The 17,903-nt window shown below is 38.4% G+C and overlaps 2 protein-coding genes across 3 annotated transcripts in view; both read right to left on the bottom strand.

The window, feature by feature from the left end:
• LOC121950580 (uncharacterized) overlaps nt 1-3,115 on the bottom strand; it is a 64,786-nt gene extending 61,671 nt beyond the window's left edge. The window contains exons 1-2 of one of the 2 annotated variants that reach the window (XM_042496620.2): nt 2,861-3,115; nt 293-380 (exon numbers count right to left, since the gene is read on the bottom strand). In XM_042496620.2, the coding sequence (XP_042352554.1) occupies nt 293-380; nt 2,861-3,003 (231 nt within the window). In that variant the 5' untranslated portion in view covers nt 3,004-3,115. Of the gene's footprint in view, nt 1-292; nt 381-1,406; nt 1,673-2,860 lie in introns of those variants that run through there. The other variant, XM_088079785.1, reaches the window with a different exon arrangement.
• A 1,572-nt stretch (nt 3,116-4,687) lies between these two features.
• On the bottom strand, nt 4,688-9,971 carry olfml1 (olfactomedin-like 1). Its single transcript, XM_042496412.2, has 8 exons — nt 9,473-9,971; nt 7,829-7,932; nt 7,538-7,728; nt 7,165-7,268; nt 6,446-6,637; nt 5,622-5,802; nt 5,379-5,538; nt 4,688-5,122 (listed from the first exon to the last, which is right to left on the bottom strand). The coding sequence occupies exons 1-8, from the start codon at nt 9,614-9,616 to the stop codon at nt 4,966-4,968; spliced, it is 1,233 nt and encodes a 410-aa protein (XP_042352346.1). The 5' UTR covers nt 9,617-9,971; the 3' UTR covers nt 4,688-4,965.
• Between the last annotated feature and the right edge of the window lie 7,932 nt (nt 9,972-17,903).

The raw sequence follows: 17,903 nt of genomic DNA, 5'->3' as shown, positions 1-17,903 counted from the left end.
TGAGCTAGCGAGCCTTAAAAGTTGCCCTGTTTAGTCCGCCACGCTCTCTTACAGCTCTCTCCACTCCCACATGGTTGCTTTGTTTTATCTTTGGCATTCAACATCTTCATACGCTATTTTCCACTTACCCTGGCACTTGCATACACCACTGACATTACTGATCGTTCTCATAATTTGTTTTCTAAATGAAATCATTTGATAAATAGTTTCATAATTGACCTCTGCCCTTGTTTGTGTATTCTCCCTCCTTTTGTCTAACATGTGAGCCAGTTTATATGACACAGTGTCCAACCTGGCTCTTGCAGATGAAGCTGGCTCCATTCCAGTAGCTGAGCAGCTCACACAGCTCTTTCACCCTCACTGAGCTCAGCTGGGGGTAGCTGAAAGAGAAAACAACAACATGGTGAGCTCGGACTGATTCAGCAGTTATAGGAATCAGGCAGATATTGGCTTTCACTGTAAACACTGGTCATCAAGCGTTCATCTTCTGATGATTCAAAGACGGATGATCATCAATGATCACACCCGGCCTGACTTGATGTGACTCCTCTGACCTCATTCAGTTTCTATTTCCCTCTAAGTATAAAGTGTGCATGACTAGATTTTACTTTTGCTTTTCATCCTGTGATCGCTGAAATCATTTCAGTGTGGTTTGAGGGACTTTTCTCCACAGCTCCAGTTACCTACTTTCAGAAGTGCTGGAAGTAACGGGACTTTTCCCCCCAAACTAATGAATTTGACAAGCAGTGGAGACATTTATATAACCTCTAATAATCTTGATTCTATCTCAAAGGTTTGTCTGACAAGAAATCACCAAATTGGCCTATTTTTAAATTATTTAATTTTATGACTATTTTTATCCCCACATCTAATAAACTGTCATTCCATTCAAACAGCACTTATAATTGTACTTAGTTACATTCCACCACTGTTAACTAAGGGTGTAAATCACTGGTTGAATCACAATACAATATTATACCGATACTTTGGACAACAATATGATATTTGCCGATAACGCAAAGTCTACCACGATACGTTTTCGATTCGATTTGATTTAGGGGCCTGCGACCGATATGAGCCAATACTATGTGCTTATTTAACAGGCGGTTACAGGATAAGCTGCAACCCCTTTCAGGGCTGTCTGGCATGACTACAGACTTCTCTCAACATCCTCAAAACGTGGATTAACAACAGCTTTTCGATAAAATATAAAACTCAATAATAACTATCAAGCATAACAGGCAAAACAACTGTCTTTGGTAGGTCACATTACGCCCACATATACAACATGCTAATGACGTTAGCATAAGCCTATGGCATTTTACATTGCACAAATTAGCCTAGCGGCTAGCGGAGTTTGCCTCTACTCCTAACTTTACCACTTTATTATTTATGCTTTGACTTACTTGCCGCTGGATTAAGTCCCTGTATCTCCTGACAGAACAGCACGGATGACTTTCAGTCTTACATGCACGTTTTTTTCAGTCAACATTGCTAAGGTAATATTAGCAAGAAGTCTGTGAAGTGGCCCAGCAGGTACATCCTATTTCCTGAATACAGCTTTTGTTTACGTATGACGTGTGCTGTCTGTTGACTCGCAGTTTCTCCGAAAACAAAACATTTCCACACTGATGATTTATTCCCGAGTAAAAAGCTTTATCCTCAACATCTTTCTGTCGCTTCTCGCCATCATCCGCCGGACGCTGTCTCATGGTGACACAGAATTTCAAAATAAGGGCGCGCCTTAAAGAGGATAATATGGATCCATGTTTAATTCATAATTCACTTGGGAAAAAATCTTTTTAAGGGTATTTAAGTTACCAAAGTAAAAAACAAAAAGCATTTAAAAAAGCTTGCTCATCAAAATTTTCTAGAGAAGGATCCTCGAGGAGGTAATAACAGATTGTTTTGTTTGATTGATTTTCTAATAAAAATCATATAAAATGGATTTGGACAAGATGCTAAGGAGGGGCAGAAGCAGGACTGGTTATGTAGCTCCTAAGGTTCACCACTGAACAATAGGATTGCATTGATCAAATTTCTAGTGCTAAAACGACAGTTTAAACAATATAAAATACAACATATAAAACATTTAAAAGAAAAAATAGATCAGGAAATATTAAAATATAAGAAAATACATCTATGAAAAACAAATTAAAAGATCTAAATAATTTCAAATAGAAGTGGTTCCAGTGCTTTTTTTCTACTATTGACCCTCTGGCCTCTGATTTTTATTTTCAGGTTTTTGTCCTTCAGTGTTTTCTTTTCTTGTGTTTTTTTATTTGTTTTTTTTTATCTGTTATTTTTTTATTGTCTTGTAATTATACCATAAACCGATTTGTGCTGTAAATGTCAAACCATAAATACCTAAGGATTTGGTTCTGGTTTAGATAAATGGAAACCCATACTGACAGGGAAACAGTCTTTGACACAACAGAGCTAACCTAAGCCCCCCTTTTGTCCTCAAATCTTAGAAACGCTCCTGGCTGAATATTACCTCAAATTTAGCAAAACACCACTTTAAACACACATTAAACGACACAAAGGCATGGGTGTAATTTTCACTTTTTCCAAATGCCGAACTGGTTAAACAAGATTTCATTAACGTTACCCCTGACACAATTTTATTGAGGTTTAACGTTGACAACCATTTAAAAAAAGGAACAAAGTGATACGAGTACGGCAACACGACTAAAAAGTGAACACAACCGTAAAATTAACCGTCCTCGCGAACTTTAAATGCTCTTGGTCTTGTCAATTTAGCTTCAGATAACAGCAAACAAAAAGCTTAAAGAGCTTTAACTGTGTTTTTGTTTTGTTTTGAGGAGCTAGCGTTGACGTTACCTTCCGTGTCCCTCACCTGTAGTCGTGACATCGATGGTGAAGTTTTTGGTCCTTTCGTTTAGTGAGAGCAAAGCCGAATTCATCAAAACGCAAATTGTCACTGCGTCTCCTAATAGTTGAGCTTCTCCTGCTGGCGTTACTACTGCTTCTCCTTCTCATAGTTGTCCACGGGTTTCCAGAGGAGGTTAACAGAGGAGCAACGCTGTCTGGACACAGTTTGCTCCGTTTCAAAAATGACCGCAATGAACAATGCTCGGCCGGCTGTTGGTGGTGCGCGAGCGGTGGGCGTGGCTTAGCAGGACGTAACAGTGCACGCTGCAGCGAGCTCCGTAACCGTCTCGTGCTCTGTGTGCACGCTCATGTATATAGTATGACGGGAGTTATATGCATGTCAAGTGTGAAAGCATACAGAAAATACTATTCATGTTCCCCTATAATTTATATTTTTGGTTTCACACCGGTGTAGCAAACAGGAAATTTGAAACTTTGCCTGGAATGCAAGGGCTAGTCATCTATGAAGAAATATCATATAATGTTATGCTGGTCAATGAGCAGTGAGATAAAAGTCATGAAAATATGCACTGGGAGTTAAGTCACAGTTGCATTATATATATATATATATATATATATATATATACTGTTTTGGTATATATCATCATCATTAATATATATATATAGTATATATATATCGATATATATATATATATATATATATATATATATATAATATTTTAAAAAAGACATGAAATTTGGGGTTAATGAAAGAGAAAAAAAACAACTTCATAAGTCACGTTTTTGTTGGTTTGACTTTTTAAAAAAAATATGACGAGACGACCCATTGCGAGCCGACGTGAACGCGCATCAGGCACACAACAGCCTATGTGACGCAGGACGTAAGGCACCGCCCCCGTTCAGGGAGTCCCCTGTTGGTGGAGTCGCTGCTGTCAAATTCAACGGTCATAGTAAGCTTGCCCCCTTTATTCAATTACGTCACCGTCAACTGAAAATGGGCGGGATGACTCAGAATATACACAGTGTGTCATATGCACACACTGTAAATAAAGATTTTATAGCCTGTCTATGGTCATTTTAAATAACGAGGACACAACCCCTTTTTTGGGAATATTGGTTTCACGATACAGTTCTGTTGGTAAATCACTAATTTATGTGGATTAGTCTTCTCTTTCCTGACTTATTACTGTAACATGTGGGGATCATGCAAATGGTGCAATACCCTCTTTAGTTGTTTAAATTTCAGATAATGGTAAATGTTTAATAGGCTGATGGCCATTGTTATCTCCAAAATATCCTGCCATAGGATACAAATAGTTCTTCCAGTTATTCTGGTAATAACAATAGATAGCTATAAAGGAGCTCTGTTTCAAAGAGATATTACAACATTTTCATATGTTATTACATTCAGATCAATTATTAGATGATTGAGTGAGTAAGTTAGTTGAAGAAACTTCTTTTTAGTTCATTTATATTTCCTATTCTGCTAAAAAAAAAATATGTTTAAAAAAAGTTAATGAGACGTGAAATGTAGTTTTTGAAACTATTGTGTCATTCATTCATATATATATATGTGTGTGTGTGTATATATATATATATATATATATAGATAGATAGATAGATAGATAGATAGATAGATAGATAGATAGATATTTTGCCTTTAAGCAGTGACACAGGTGTAAGTTATTTTCAAATAAAAAGCAAAAGAGTAGAGTACTTAGAAAGCTCCAAAATTTCCACATTTACAACTGTATGCCACATTTGGACCCGCACTCTTATCTTATTGTAGCATTTTAAATCATTCATTGAGGGCAACTAAAAAATCCACATGACACATTAATGTTTTTTATTGTGGTAATACAAAGTAAAGCCTACATAATGTATAAAAAGCCTTTGCTTGGACATGATCTTTATGTCTGTAAGATTAATAGTGATAAAGGTAGCATCCATTGCCAGCAAAGGATCACTGTACTGAGCAACAGTTGAATCTAAGCTGCTTATCAATAAGTTTCCTTAACTGATGTTTCTATAAGTGCTGTTTTTGCATCATTTTTATTATTTTTGAAGAGATAACACACGTTTTAAAAGGATGAACACCGCAGATCATCCTCATTCTGCAGGGATTTGGTCATTTCTGCGTGTCTCCACTTTGTATATCGTCTGGTAGCCGTCGTCCCAGGTGTACAGCTGTTTTTCTCCAGGGTGGTAGTGAATGCTGCTGTGGCTGGTGTAACGCTTTGGGAAGAACATTACAGGACTCTCACCACTGCAGATGGATGGCACAGAAAAAGGAAAATGTAGAATCCAATTAAGACATTGCTTCAGCCGAGAAATCATGATGATGTGAATTCAAAGTATGCTTGTGTGAGCTGGGTAAAAAGTTTAACATTGTGATTTAACATTTAGTTTAGCTCTTTGTTTTCATGTGCATACACATGGGGGTAGTTTATTATAAGAATTCGTGTTTGTGCGAGTATCTTGGCTATACTGTATCTTATTGGTCTGTTAGTATGTAATCCAACCTGTGGATGGTGTCATGGATGTCGTAGAGACACTGTATGGTGGAGCGACCTCCATAACGTGTGTTGTAGACCACATAGAGGGTCCCACATATTAGGAAGGCTCCCTCTGCATCACGGCTTCTACACTGTGTATCCCAGGTATACTCCACTGCCAAACTTACTGAGGTGAGAAACAAAAAACAAAAAAAGCCAATTATTGACCAAGTTACCTTACCCATACATACATGTACAAACACTCTGTACCTTTGTCCAGTTTGGTGATGACCAGGTTTTCTCCATACTCGGGGTCAGCGTGGATGACCCAGAGGCCTAGCTCATCCACAGCCAGGTCCAGGTAGGTGTTAGGGTTCAGACTGTAGACTGGTAGTCGGCCTGCTCCTGGGAGCAGTGTGCTATCAACCACTGTACCATTCAACAGGTCTACCTTTATGTGATGGAAACATATTACAATGGAAACATTCAGAAATACTATCATTATAGTACTGATTTTGTTTAGATTTATTAGACATGTTTTTAGGTACACAATTGGAAGCGTACAATAATGGTAATCCAATTCTGATATAATCGTGTTAAACATGCTATAGTTAGGCTCAGTGCTCATGGGTTTGCAAGCTAGTGTATTTCCAATAGTATAATTGTATTTATTTATTTTTTAAAACATGCTTTTTCTCAGTAGACTCTCAATTATCTGTTCCAAAACACTGTGAGTATATTGAGAAAAGTCAACTCAGTTCACTGGAACGAAATTGTTTCTTTTGGCATTGTTAGCTCACTGACCTCAGCTAACAGGAAATAAGGCAACAATCATCTCCAAATGTCTGAGCCGTTTTGAAATGGTCTAAAGTCAGTCTCCAGACAAAAGCTGCACTGCAGTTTTACCTCCACTGTCAAAATCCACAATCAGTGAACTGCAATCAGCAGTCAGTAACTGTTCTCAGTAACTGTTGCCAAGCAATGTGTTTCTTCAACATGACAGGGAAAAAACTGTTTTATTCAACTCCTATGTTATACAAACATAGAAGTAACAAAGAACTGCCTGACTCTGATTACTTTACTCAGTCACACACCTTCAATATCTGGTTGGGAGTGTCCGCCTTGTGGTAGTAGAGGAATCCGCTGTAGACCACATGACCTGTTCCCTGCCAGGAGAAGGGCAGCTGCACGACCCTGGCTGGTGGTTTGGTGGTCCTCTCAGTGAAACTGTGCAGAGAAACGTACTCCAGCAGAGTGTCGTTTCGAATTCCACTGAGCAGGTAGACCTGAAAGATTTACAGTTGTGACCAGTTGAGAAGTTGCAGCTTGGCCTCTATTCTTTTTATAAGTACAATTATATTATTAATTAATCTGTGGTGTTCATGCATTTGGCAAATTTCCTTTTGTTTAACATCAATGGGTGTATTAGATTCAGAAGCCTTGAGGGACAAGTGAGATTTTTTTTTTCTGGTGATCCATTTTCTAAGTTACAAAAAAACCATTCATGCGTGAAATAAAGTGCAGAATTTTTTTTTTTTTTTGCAAGAACATTTTTTTCTTGCTAAATTATTTTTTTTCTTCTAATTTTTTTTCTCGCAAATATTTTTTTTTCCCACTCTATTTCATACATTAATTTTTTTTTTAACTTGCCCCTCAGGGCTTCCGTAATTAGACCTAAATATAAGTACAAAAATTAAGATTTGTTGACCAGCAGCCCCATACTGGGAGAAAGTCTGCTGCCCACACAGAAAGATCTCTCCACTGTAAACAGTCCATTATCACAGTAATCATGTCATCTTTAAAAAGTAGAGACCTTTTCTGATCCTTCAGTTGGGTCCCTGAACCAGGAACCATAAGGGTCTCCTGTCCTCTTCACGATCTTGAGAGACTTGATTTGATTCAAAGCTGTGCTGCAGTCTGGGGATGTTGGAAAGAAGACTGAATGAACTGCAGCACAATGTCCTGTGCAATACATCCTGTATCCGTTCCTTTTTTTCTTTTTGACCACTAAACAGCTAAATGTGGTAATCATTAATACCATCCAAGCACACACACACACCCCTTTACTTCTATCTTTGCAGAAACCTCTTACCCATTCCTTAACTATTACATCAAAGGCCTACCCCCATCCCAAACCCTAAAATCGCTATGTAGCAACACACACAAACACAATGTGCAGTACCTACCATTCTCCACTTTGATCGTGGCTCTCTTTTTCAGCTGGTCCAGCTCTGCAGCCTTTATCTGTTGTTCCAGCAGCGCCTCTTCCATCTCAATGTCAGTCTGAGTGGGAATCTTGTTTTCAAGATATTCCAGCTCTCTCTCCACCCTGTCTACACGCACGCATACGCTGTCCACCTGGCTCCTCACTTCTGACCTATGGTGCAAAACAATTTAATTATCACAGATCTCACTAAGTAACTACTGTGGTTCCTTCATTAAGTCACATGATACATTAGTTTTACAGACAGGCCTACCTCAGAACATTGAGAGTGGACAGGTAACCTCTGACTTCAGAGGAGAGGTCATAGGTCTTCTGGGTAACGCTCACTGTCTTTTGCTCACATTGACTCAGACGCTCCTGGCATTGACACAGAAAAATGTTATAAATACAGAATTAAAGCAATAATATATCACCTTTTAAGAATGCATCTTCTTACAATTGGTGAATTCAAAGGGAATAAAATGCACCCTTGCTCATTTCAACAGGCTCGTCATATTAGGTGCAGAACATTTGTGCAAGATGGCTTCTGGCTGTAGTCTTGGCGGTATTTTCAAAGAACTTTTTGCTTAGACACAAGACACCTGAAGCAACGCAACAACTGGCTTTGTCTCTACTAGTTCTTTGATGTCATTTAGGTGTGTCTGGGCCTAAGTTGATATTACACCAATATTTTCGAGCTGAGTTACTATTGTCACATGAGTATCACTTACACAAACCACAGTATAAAAATGCTGTTTTGCAAGTAAAAGTCCTGAATTCAAAATCTTACTCAAGTAGCATCAAAGTATACTTAAAGTGCCAAAAGTAAAAACACACTATGCATAGCTGTCCGTTTCAGAATCATATGCAAAACATTACTGGATTATAATACATAATGCATTAATGCTGCAGGTGGTACAAGTGGAGCTTACTTATACTGATGGGTGTCTTAAATAATAAACGTGTATCATATTTAGTTTTACTTGATTTTTTTTTATGTATTCATGATTTAAAAGCTGCAAGATAAATGTAAAGGAGTATAAAGTAAAACATTTTACTGTAGGAGTCCTCAAAAACAAGATGGTTCATCTTAAGGGTTTAATCACAATGAATAAAACTGAATCATTATTTGCCTCCATAATGCCATAGAAGTACAAAGTAGCGTGAAATAGAAATACTCAAGTAAATTGTAAGTACCTCAAAAGTATATTAAAGTACAATTTGTTGCACTTTGTCTCGGCATGAGCATTAAACGCTGCCGATGCTAATGATAGATTATTCACACTAGAACCTGGCAGCACTGAAATAAAATACCACACAACCTCACTGAGACATGCAGTACACTGTATTTTTACAGATCTGGCAAACACATTCATTGATATTCATTAGAGATTTGTTGACTCAGCTCTTACCAGTGACAGGAAGACATTATAAAATTAGGTGGATGCCAAAAATGTGGAAGCCAGATAATCTGAGCATGGTATAACCATAACACATGTGGTATTGTCATTACGTAATTCATTATTCTGCTCATTTTAACATGTGATTTTTAAAAGAACATCATAGCAAGAAAAGTTGAAAATCTCCATGTCAGTCATGTATGAGCAACAGCTGCAAGGGTTTAAATTATAGTGCTCTGATGTCGCCTGACGGATGCAGGTAGCTGATGTTTAGATGTAAATTCGAAACATAATAAAAGATACAGATTTACAATTAATGACATATAAGGTAAAATAGAAAACAGCAAAAGTGCAGACAAGAGATGCAAAGATAAAAATATTATTCAAAATGATATAAAATGAAGTTTAAGATATGTCTGCAGTCATTATCAGGTGGAGTAAGCAGTGAAAAAAATGAATGTTTTTAGCTGTGCAAAAAAAAAAAAAAAAAAGAAAGAAAAAGTGCAGCTTGTACATACCTCTATCTGAGACAGCCTCCTCTCCAGGTACTGGATGATAAAGGCATCCTGAGAGGAACCCTGGCTCTGGACTGAACCCAAAGTCAGATAGAAAGACAGGAGCAGGACAGGAACCACTCTGCCCAACATCACTCGAACTTCCATCAACAAGTCACCGCTGAAACTGCTGCAGTAAAAACTTCACTCTTTCTCCTTTTCTGCAGCACTCCTGCTGAGTAAAACCCACTGACACAGTCTGAACACTGAAAGTAAGAAAAAAGATCAATCCATGTGGCTTCAGTTCCAGTTTGTTTCCGTGTTAAAAGAAATCCCTAATGGTTCTTAAATGGATGAATATTCTTCCTTCTTCCTGCTGTGCTCACTAAGTGTTTTAGCACTGTTAGAGCTCCAGAACTTTCCGTCTTGCTTCTTTAAACAATTTTTGCTCTAGTGGAAGGGATCCAAGTGAACCTCACCCACAGTCCCTCCCAGCCCCTCTCTCTCTTTCACTCTGTCTCTCTGCCTGTCTCTCGCCCACTCTTCTCATTTCTGGAGTTTGTGTACTTGAGGTATGAGGAAAAAAACCAAAAGAGACGGGGGAGAGAGAAACAACAAAGACAGTTCATATCCTATTGGTCAATCCTGCAAGTTTTTTGTTGTAATACTCTCCAGATGGCCCACTGACACGTCCTCAGTTCTCAAACAGAGCAGAGGCTGTTTAATAAAGTTGTTAACAAGGTTGTAACTTACAATAGCATCAGCATCGCATCCTTTTGTATAAAAATTAAGCACAGTTAAGAATACTGAAATCAGAAAACTAAACACACTAAGTATGTTGTTATCTTGTGAGACACAACGGATGTTCCCACCTGCAGGATTACAGGTTTGTATTTTGATATTATATTATATAGACACAAAGCAAATATTACATAGCTGCCTTGTAATTTTTTGCTACTAATTCTAGACTATACTGTAAAAGATATGCTATTATCTAATGTCCCCATAACCCCAAAAGTAGTGATTATTTTGACCGACGAGACTGAAGGCTTAACAAGTCAGACAAAACAAAATGAACAGATATCTGACTTTAAGAATCCAAGTTCGAACATTTTTTGGCAGTGAGGTTTCTGGTCTTATTACCCTTCTTGGTGACACTCTGACTGATTTAGGTCCAAAAGTTGTCACTGCCATTATGGATAATTTGTGGTTTGCTGCTCTTGGTTGACGACTTTAATCTCCATCTGGTGCTTTTCAGAGCCACCTGGGCTGGCTTCCTGGGCTTTTTTTGTTATGACAGACAACATCTGGCTGTCAGCTTTTAACACTCTGCTAGATCTGGTGCATACTGAACACAGAGCACTGCTTAGAGCAGCAACTTTATGTGAACAAGACGAGGACAATAGAAGATAAGACACTAACATGCTAACAAAGAAATATACAGTATATCCCTTTCAACATCTTCGGTTGAGATCTTGAGTATTTTATTTTCTGTCAGGCTTTTACAAGGATTCTACCATGAGATGGCGCCACATCACAAAAGGAATACCACATACAACATTTTGCACTAGTCTTTTAGGAGCCGACCTAACCACCATGTCCCCACCACAGCCACCCACCTCCCCACCAATTCACCTGTGGTCTGTTATTATAGCCTACTGTTAAATCCTTTGTAGGGTGCAGTGGTAATAATAAGGCAGCTGGGAATACGTAGGGACCAATCAGGTTCCTATTAGACATGCACTCAGCTGCTGTGGCTTCTAACCTTTTGGCTTGCATCGCCTAAATACAAAAAAAAAAATCTCTGTGTGTGACTTCAGTCTATGACTCATAAGCTATTTTAAATGTAGCCCTGAAATATGTTTATAATAGTCTCTCATGCAGTATACCTAATGTATAAACACTGAAAGGACTCTGCAAACCAAGAATATCTTACAACTGTGCATTACTTTCTTTATGTTTCAACAGCACTATGATTAATGTGCGGTTAGTTTTCCACAGAAAATCCTTACGGTTTTCATTGGGAAAAAGCATATTTTGGCTGACATAGCTGATTTTGGTACTGACAGAAAACACAGCAACGTCTCTGTAAAAAAAAAAACTGCTTTTGTGGTATTATTTCAAGTGTAGAAACAGCGACTAGTTGCTAAAAACATCCATGTTTCTTACTAAAAAGCTACAGGAGACACAGCTGCAGATCCCTAAAAAAATGTCTACGTTTAGGTGCTGAAAAACAGCAGAAAACAGAGTGAAGAGTCACACCATCCACACCTCCTCCCAATGATAAAGTCAGCTCATTAACTACATCACTTTAGACATTTTATTTGATCCATATGAAAGGTACAAAAAAGTGCGTGATTTACAGAAAAGTGCAATGCCAACATTTTCTTCTGGCAACCCGGTTAAAGATTGACTGAAAAAAAACTACTGAAGCCTCATTTGAAAGCTAAAACTTCTGAATATTTTGTTTTGCAGAGAAACAACTGTGGACTGTAATCTATCACATACATTAAATGCATATTATGGAGTTTTTTTTATTGGTCAGCATAAACAGACTTCAAAAATTGTCAACCTTTCCTTGAGTACTTTAAGTGCTAATACAGTACTCATTATACAGAATGAGGGTGGCTCAGTGGGTGTGCTGTCACCTCCCAGCAAGAGGGATTGGGGTTCAAGCTCAGGTTCAGGCTTCTTTTTTTGTGGAGTTTGCATGTTCCCGCTGTGCCAGCATGAGGATGCCAGCATCCTCCAGCTTCCTGCCACAGTCCAAAGACATGCAGGTTAGGTTAACTGTTGACTCTAAAGTGCCTGTAAGAATGAATGTGAGTGTGAATATGTGTCAGCTCTGCGAAGTCTGGCAGCCTGTCCAGGGTGTACCCCCTGGGTCCACCCCACCTTCACCCAATATCAGCTGGGATTAGCTCCAGTCTGCCGTTATTATAAGCTGTTATGGATAATGAATGGATGCAGAATGACAGCTGTCTTAGTGGAACACAACTGAGGCTCTACAACCTTTTTTTTGCCACCCTTGCCTTGTTATAAATTAATTTTCTCGTGTTGCATTCAGATGCTCCCCACATGCATGTAAACCTCAAAACCTTAAGCAAACTGATTTGACTTCTTTTGAAAACATGGCTACAAAGGCATATCAATATATATATTTATCTTTTTTTTCACACATTTTTTTCTTTTTGTTTTTGCTAAAATTCTGGTAGGTTTATTGTTACTCACAACTTGTAACTTTCTCCCGTGTTTTCACAACGCTCCAGTAACAAAATAAAATCTTTTGTTCCACACCCTCCAGGCCAGTAGCTTCATAACGCCATCCTGATAACTTAAGCTCAACATTTTGTTTTCCTCTGCATATCATTTTGGACTCACTGCCAACCTAAATACTTTCCAGAGATTGAAGTCCATCTGGACCATTCAGTTTGACAAAACAGAGTGAAACATAGAAGAATACAGTACAAGAATCACCCTATGCTAAGTATCCGTCTTCAGGGAGTAGGTACATGTGGAGAGGTAAGGTAAAGTAAGATTTTATCTAATTTTAGTTGATAGTCTTAACTGCTACTTTGTAGTCCTCTAACTGTGCTCTAAACACATGTGGGCACACAAACCAACTACATGTACACACACAATGGGATGTAACCTCATGAAAGATTCATTCCAGTTCATGGAAGAGACCTATAAAATATCCATAGAGTCTCAGCAAGACATCCGACTGGGTTCACTTTCAGGACTCACAGCAGCAATCCATAGAACTGTGTGTGTGTGTGTGTGTGTGTGTGTGTGTGTGTGTGTGTGTGTAGGCTAGGTTTGTGCTTGATTCTGTACTTAGTATGTTTACAATATGTTTACTTTTTTGCTCATATTTACTGTATTCCTGTATATTTTTTTTACTATCTTAGTGTGTTTGTGTATACATGTGGGTCTGTGTATGAAGCCTGTGTGTGTTTTTATGCATGTGTATGGGGCCATTATTGCTGCAGAACTATTTGCAAATGTGTGTGGAGAGTAGTCCAACCGTATATCAATCTGTGTTTGTTTAATCAAATTTGTAAATGCGTAAAATAATCTCTAAATGCCTACTGATGTTTGTGAATGCATACAAGAAGAGAGCTTGAAAAGAGAGTCATCAGATACAACTCAGGCAGGAGATCTTGTGGAGATCTGCCTGTACTGCTCTGCTCTGCCTGCACTGTGCCTCAGTAGCTTTTCGGCCAGTCAGCAGTTGCACTCAGAGATTTTCAGTTGGACATTACTGGGCTGGGTATTGCTTATGGCCATTCTGATCCTGGTGATCACAGTATTCTCACAACAATAAACTATACTTTACCCCTGCTCTCTACACACATTTGCACATAATTCTGCAACAATAATGGCCCTACACTGTATGTGCATTTTTATCTAAGTACTGTTGCAAATGTGTTTTTCTGTTACAACAAGGCCAAGGTTGTATATGTGTTTACATTTAGTTTGTGTTAGTACCTGTTTGTGGATGCGCTTTCAATGTATTACTTTTACAGTATAGTGTGTGTGTGTGTGTGTGTGTGTGTGTGTGTGTGTGTGTGTGTGCGCGTGTGCGTGCGCGTGTGCGTGTGTGTGAGTGATTGAGTGATGCCAACTTCCCATCACTCTTGGGAATCTGACATCATCTCTGACCTTTCCTGCCAGTCTTTGTTTCTGGCAGATGATGAGGTTTTAATGCCAGCCAGTGCAGACAGGTTCCGCCTGGAGACAGCTGACTCTGTAGAGGCTGAACAATGTGGAGGACAGAGAGTGAAAAAAGACATGTGTCCACTATATCACACTCACTCGAACTCAGTCACTTCATGGAGAAAAAACCCCCAACAGAAACCATAAGGTGAAATTTTTATTTATTTTTTTCATGCTGATTCCCCAAAGATTTGGATTAATTTGACAGACTACTGCTTCGGTATCTGTCTATGCAGATGAAGACCTTATATCAATACAGCTAATGAAATCTTGCTTACAGGTAATGTCATGATTAGCTAACATTGCTGTATTTTCATAGTCTTGTTTCTGTTTTTCACTACTATCCTTCTCTACTCTCGTCTACTCATCCTATTCTGTATAAAACACCTTAACCTTCCCATTTCATACGGCATGTGTGCAATATCTCCTGTGTGTCAAAGTGCGTCTTGTTCCTCTTGTTCCACAGTTGCTCTCTGACCTTCCCTCTCTGTTCTCCACCTCACTCTTTCACTTCATCCATCTCTCTGTCACTCCGTGGGTCGTCTGACTTCCCGTGGTTCCACTCTTAAAAATTTAATTACCAGGACGCTCCCTGGTGCAGTAAGTCAAGGTGAATGCCAAGTCAACCCCAGGTATAGAAATTAATTAGGTTTAATTCAAGTAAAATGTATTGTTACTTCACTGTGACCTTTCTACTGTCAGGAACTTCACCCTTTCCATTATTTATATTTCAGAGCAAATTAGACTTGTCTGCATTTGCTAATGAACATGTAACTAGAGCGAACATAACACAACTACAACGAGGTTAATCCTTTAAAGAGAGAACTCTTCTTATTCAAAGTATGCAAGACTATCACAATGATTTTCTAAGGTAAATCAACACAGGTGCATGACACTGTATATCAGCTGTTGTTTGTCCCGTCTTTCTGTATATTCCTTAGTCTCTTATAATGCACATATTTCTTTTTCAAACTGTGACATCTTGTCATCTCCCAATTTTTAAAAATTTTAAAATTTATTATGACATTTTTTGCAAAAAAAAAAAAAAGCTTAATTTCCCAATAAGACAAATGGAAAATGTCTTACCCTTTGTTATGACTCTCCTCTTGCTTCCACCATGTCTGGTTCTTTCTGATATACAATCAGTAAAGAGACTGCCCCCGCCCAAATTTACAACCCTGGATCAATATGTTTTACATTGCTGTGTTGCAGCTGCAGTACCATAGCAAGTGGTTTCTTGTTTTTTTCCCCCAGTAATAACCCACTGTACACTACAAAGGATTAAAAAAAATGGACATAGCTAGTGTGAGATCACACCTTGGTTTCTATTTTTAATCCTCAAGTTCGGCATTTTAGCTGTAGCCATTTTTGGTGTATTACAGCCAGAAGTGGCCATATTAGGCTGAGAGGCTGGCACTGTAGAGGAGCAAGGGCGGGATCTGACTGAGACTGAAGACACTATCTGCAGCTGGCCTTGATATGTTCAGTTGGAACTGTTTAACAACTTGAGTAAAACACATTTTCATCTATAGGTTTATTTCTGTCTTAAACCTGAGAAGCAGTAATGTGTGAGTGTTGTGTAGCCTGAATAATTTTACATGCAAATAAGTTGATACTAAATTATAATCAGGAATGTAAGACACTGCATGTTAGTAAAGTGGGTATGGATAGTGTAGACAAAAATGGTAAATTAAAGCTAAGTCAATGCGTGTATCTACAGCAGCACTCGTACTTCATGCCACCCTTGCAATACTGAATACTGGACTCACATTTATCAGGTGAAAATATATACAACCCAATATAAACACTAATGTTGTCAACTGTTTGCTAAGTGATTTCTAGTTTCATGAGATGTCAGAGTGGTCTTCAAAGCTTGTTGAGCTGCCCGCAAGTGGTCTGAAAATAGATTAATGCAGGTTTAAAGAAAAGCCCTATGTCAGAAATACACTATTACCTTTGAGCAATAAGGTGCCATGTGCTAAAAAAGAGTGTTAAGTTTAAGCTCCTTATCCACAGAACAATTAGTGCCCAGGGCATTTCAACTGAATCAGAAATACACCAACACTCTCAGACAAGAAATGAAGTTGTTTATAGCAGGCAACTGAGAGAGAAGGCATAAATCTCATTTCAAATGTGAGTCATTTGATGCTTTTTAGAAAAGTCATGAGTGGGATCATTTATCATTGTAGTTAAATATTTTCATGCAATCATCAGTTATGCCAGACACAGGGACAAAGTAAATAATGAAACAGACTGAAAAAATTGTAATTATGTGTCACCTCGCTTTATGTTAAATTACTATTTCAAAAATCTGTTGTTTGAAAAGGATGTGTAATGTGTGCAAAGACTGAAAGAAACGCCTGGCTGCAGGGCTATATTCAGGGTAAACAAAATCTCACATGAACAGCCTTGGGATTTTCTGCCTGCAGAGCTGTCTGTGGTGCTGAAATAAAATGACCTACACAGCACATTCACGAGTCATTAATCACTACACTATTGTACTGACCTGCTATTTGCATACTTGTGGCCTGCCTCATGTGGACTTTGCCATTTTTGTCTTAATGACTACCACTAGACAAATGTGTTTTTGTTAACAGCACCTTACTTCTAAACTCTTCATGCTGTTTTGCCAAAATCACAGGATATTCAGAGGCATTAAAAGTAATGCATCTGGCACCAGTGGTCACAGCATTTTTACTTTTGTTAGATCATTTTTCACGTCCAATTAAGTCTGTTTACACATGCATCACAAGCAGTTTGTTTCAATGCATTTATTTATTTGAAAAGAAAGTTAAAATGCCTTTATTTCATTTGCAGGTTCAAAAAGTAGAACGTGATTAAAAAATGACACGTTTTGGCGTCCAGCCTTCTTCAGGAAGTTACGAAGTGAACCTTAGAATCACTGTTAGTAAGAAATACAATGGAAGATGAGTAACTGGTAAATGATTGCAGAGACTACACTGCAGTGGAGAGGCTCTGAAGAACAACTAATGTCCACCACAGTGGACATTAGTTGCTATAGAGACTGGAGTGAAGTGTATAGGTGTACTGGTGAAGGAATGTAATAGTAGGGTCACAAAGCACCTCTCCACAGACACACAAAAGCAGTCATGGGCATACACAGCAACACGCAACCCAAAGCTTTATTGGGTGACCTTTTCAGGACTTCTATGAGCTGCAAAACACATTTTGAGAGACAAAACACCTTCTTCAGCACAGGGGAATGTTGCATCAGAGCTTTCACATCTAATTAAGGATAGAAACATTTAATTCTCATCTTGCAGAACAGTGACTTGGATTCATTACACTGATTTGTTCTGTAAGCCATGTTATTACATTGTGGATATGTTAAAACGACACATTTAAAGAAAGCTGTAGTTAACAGGAGGTTGGGTTTAGGCACAAAACCACTTGGTTTAGATGAGGCAAATATCTCATTTTGGCTTGAAATACCATATTTTGGGGGCATAATATCAGCTAGAAGAGTAGTGATGTAAAAAAAAAAAAAGCTTTTTTTTGCCTCTATTCTAGTAGAAAATGCAACAATGTCACTGTCAAAAACAACTTTTGGGGGCACTGTGCCTTCCAGAAACCCAGCAACAGGTCCCTAAAAACACCTACCTTTGGGGGCAGAATAGCCACTGGCAAAAGGGCCACAGGTTGCTAAAAAGACACCCAAATTTGGTGCCTATAAAGGTGCTCAAATCACAGCAAAAGGCAAATGTTTGAGTTGTTA

Source organism: Plectropomus leopardus, chromosome 7, assembly GCF_026936395.1.
Source record: "Plectropomus leopardus strain MGB_pleo_1.0 chromosome 7, ASM2693639v1, whole genome shotgun sequence".
Lineage (NCBI taxonomy): Eukaryota > Metazoa > Chordata > Actinopteri > Perciformes > Serranidae > Plectropomus > Plectropomus leopardus.
Note: the sequence above shows the minus strand (reverse complement) of the source record. Positions and strands in the feature narration are given on the sequence as shown.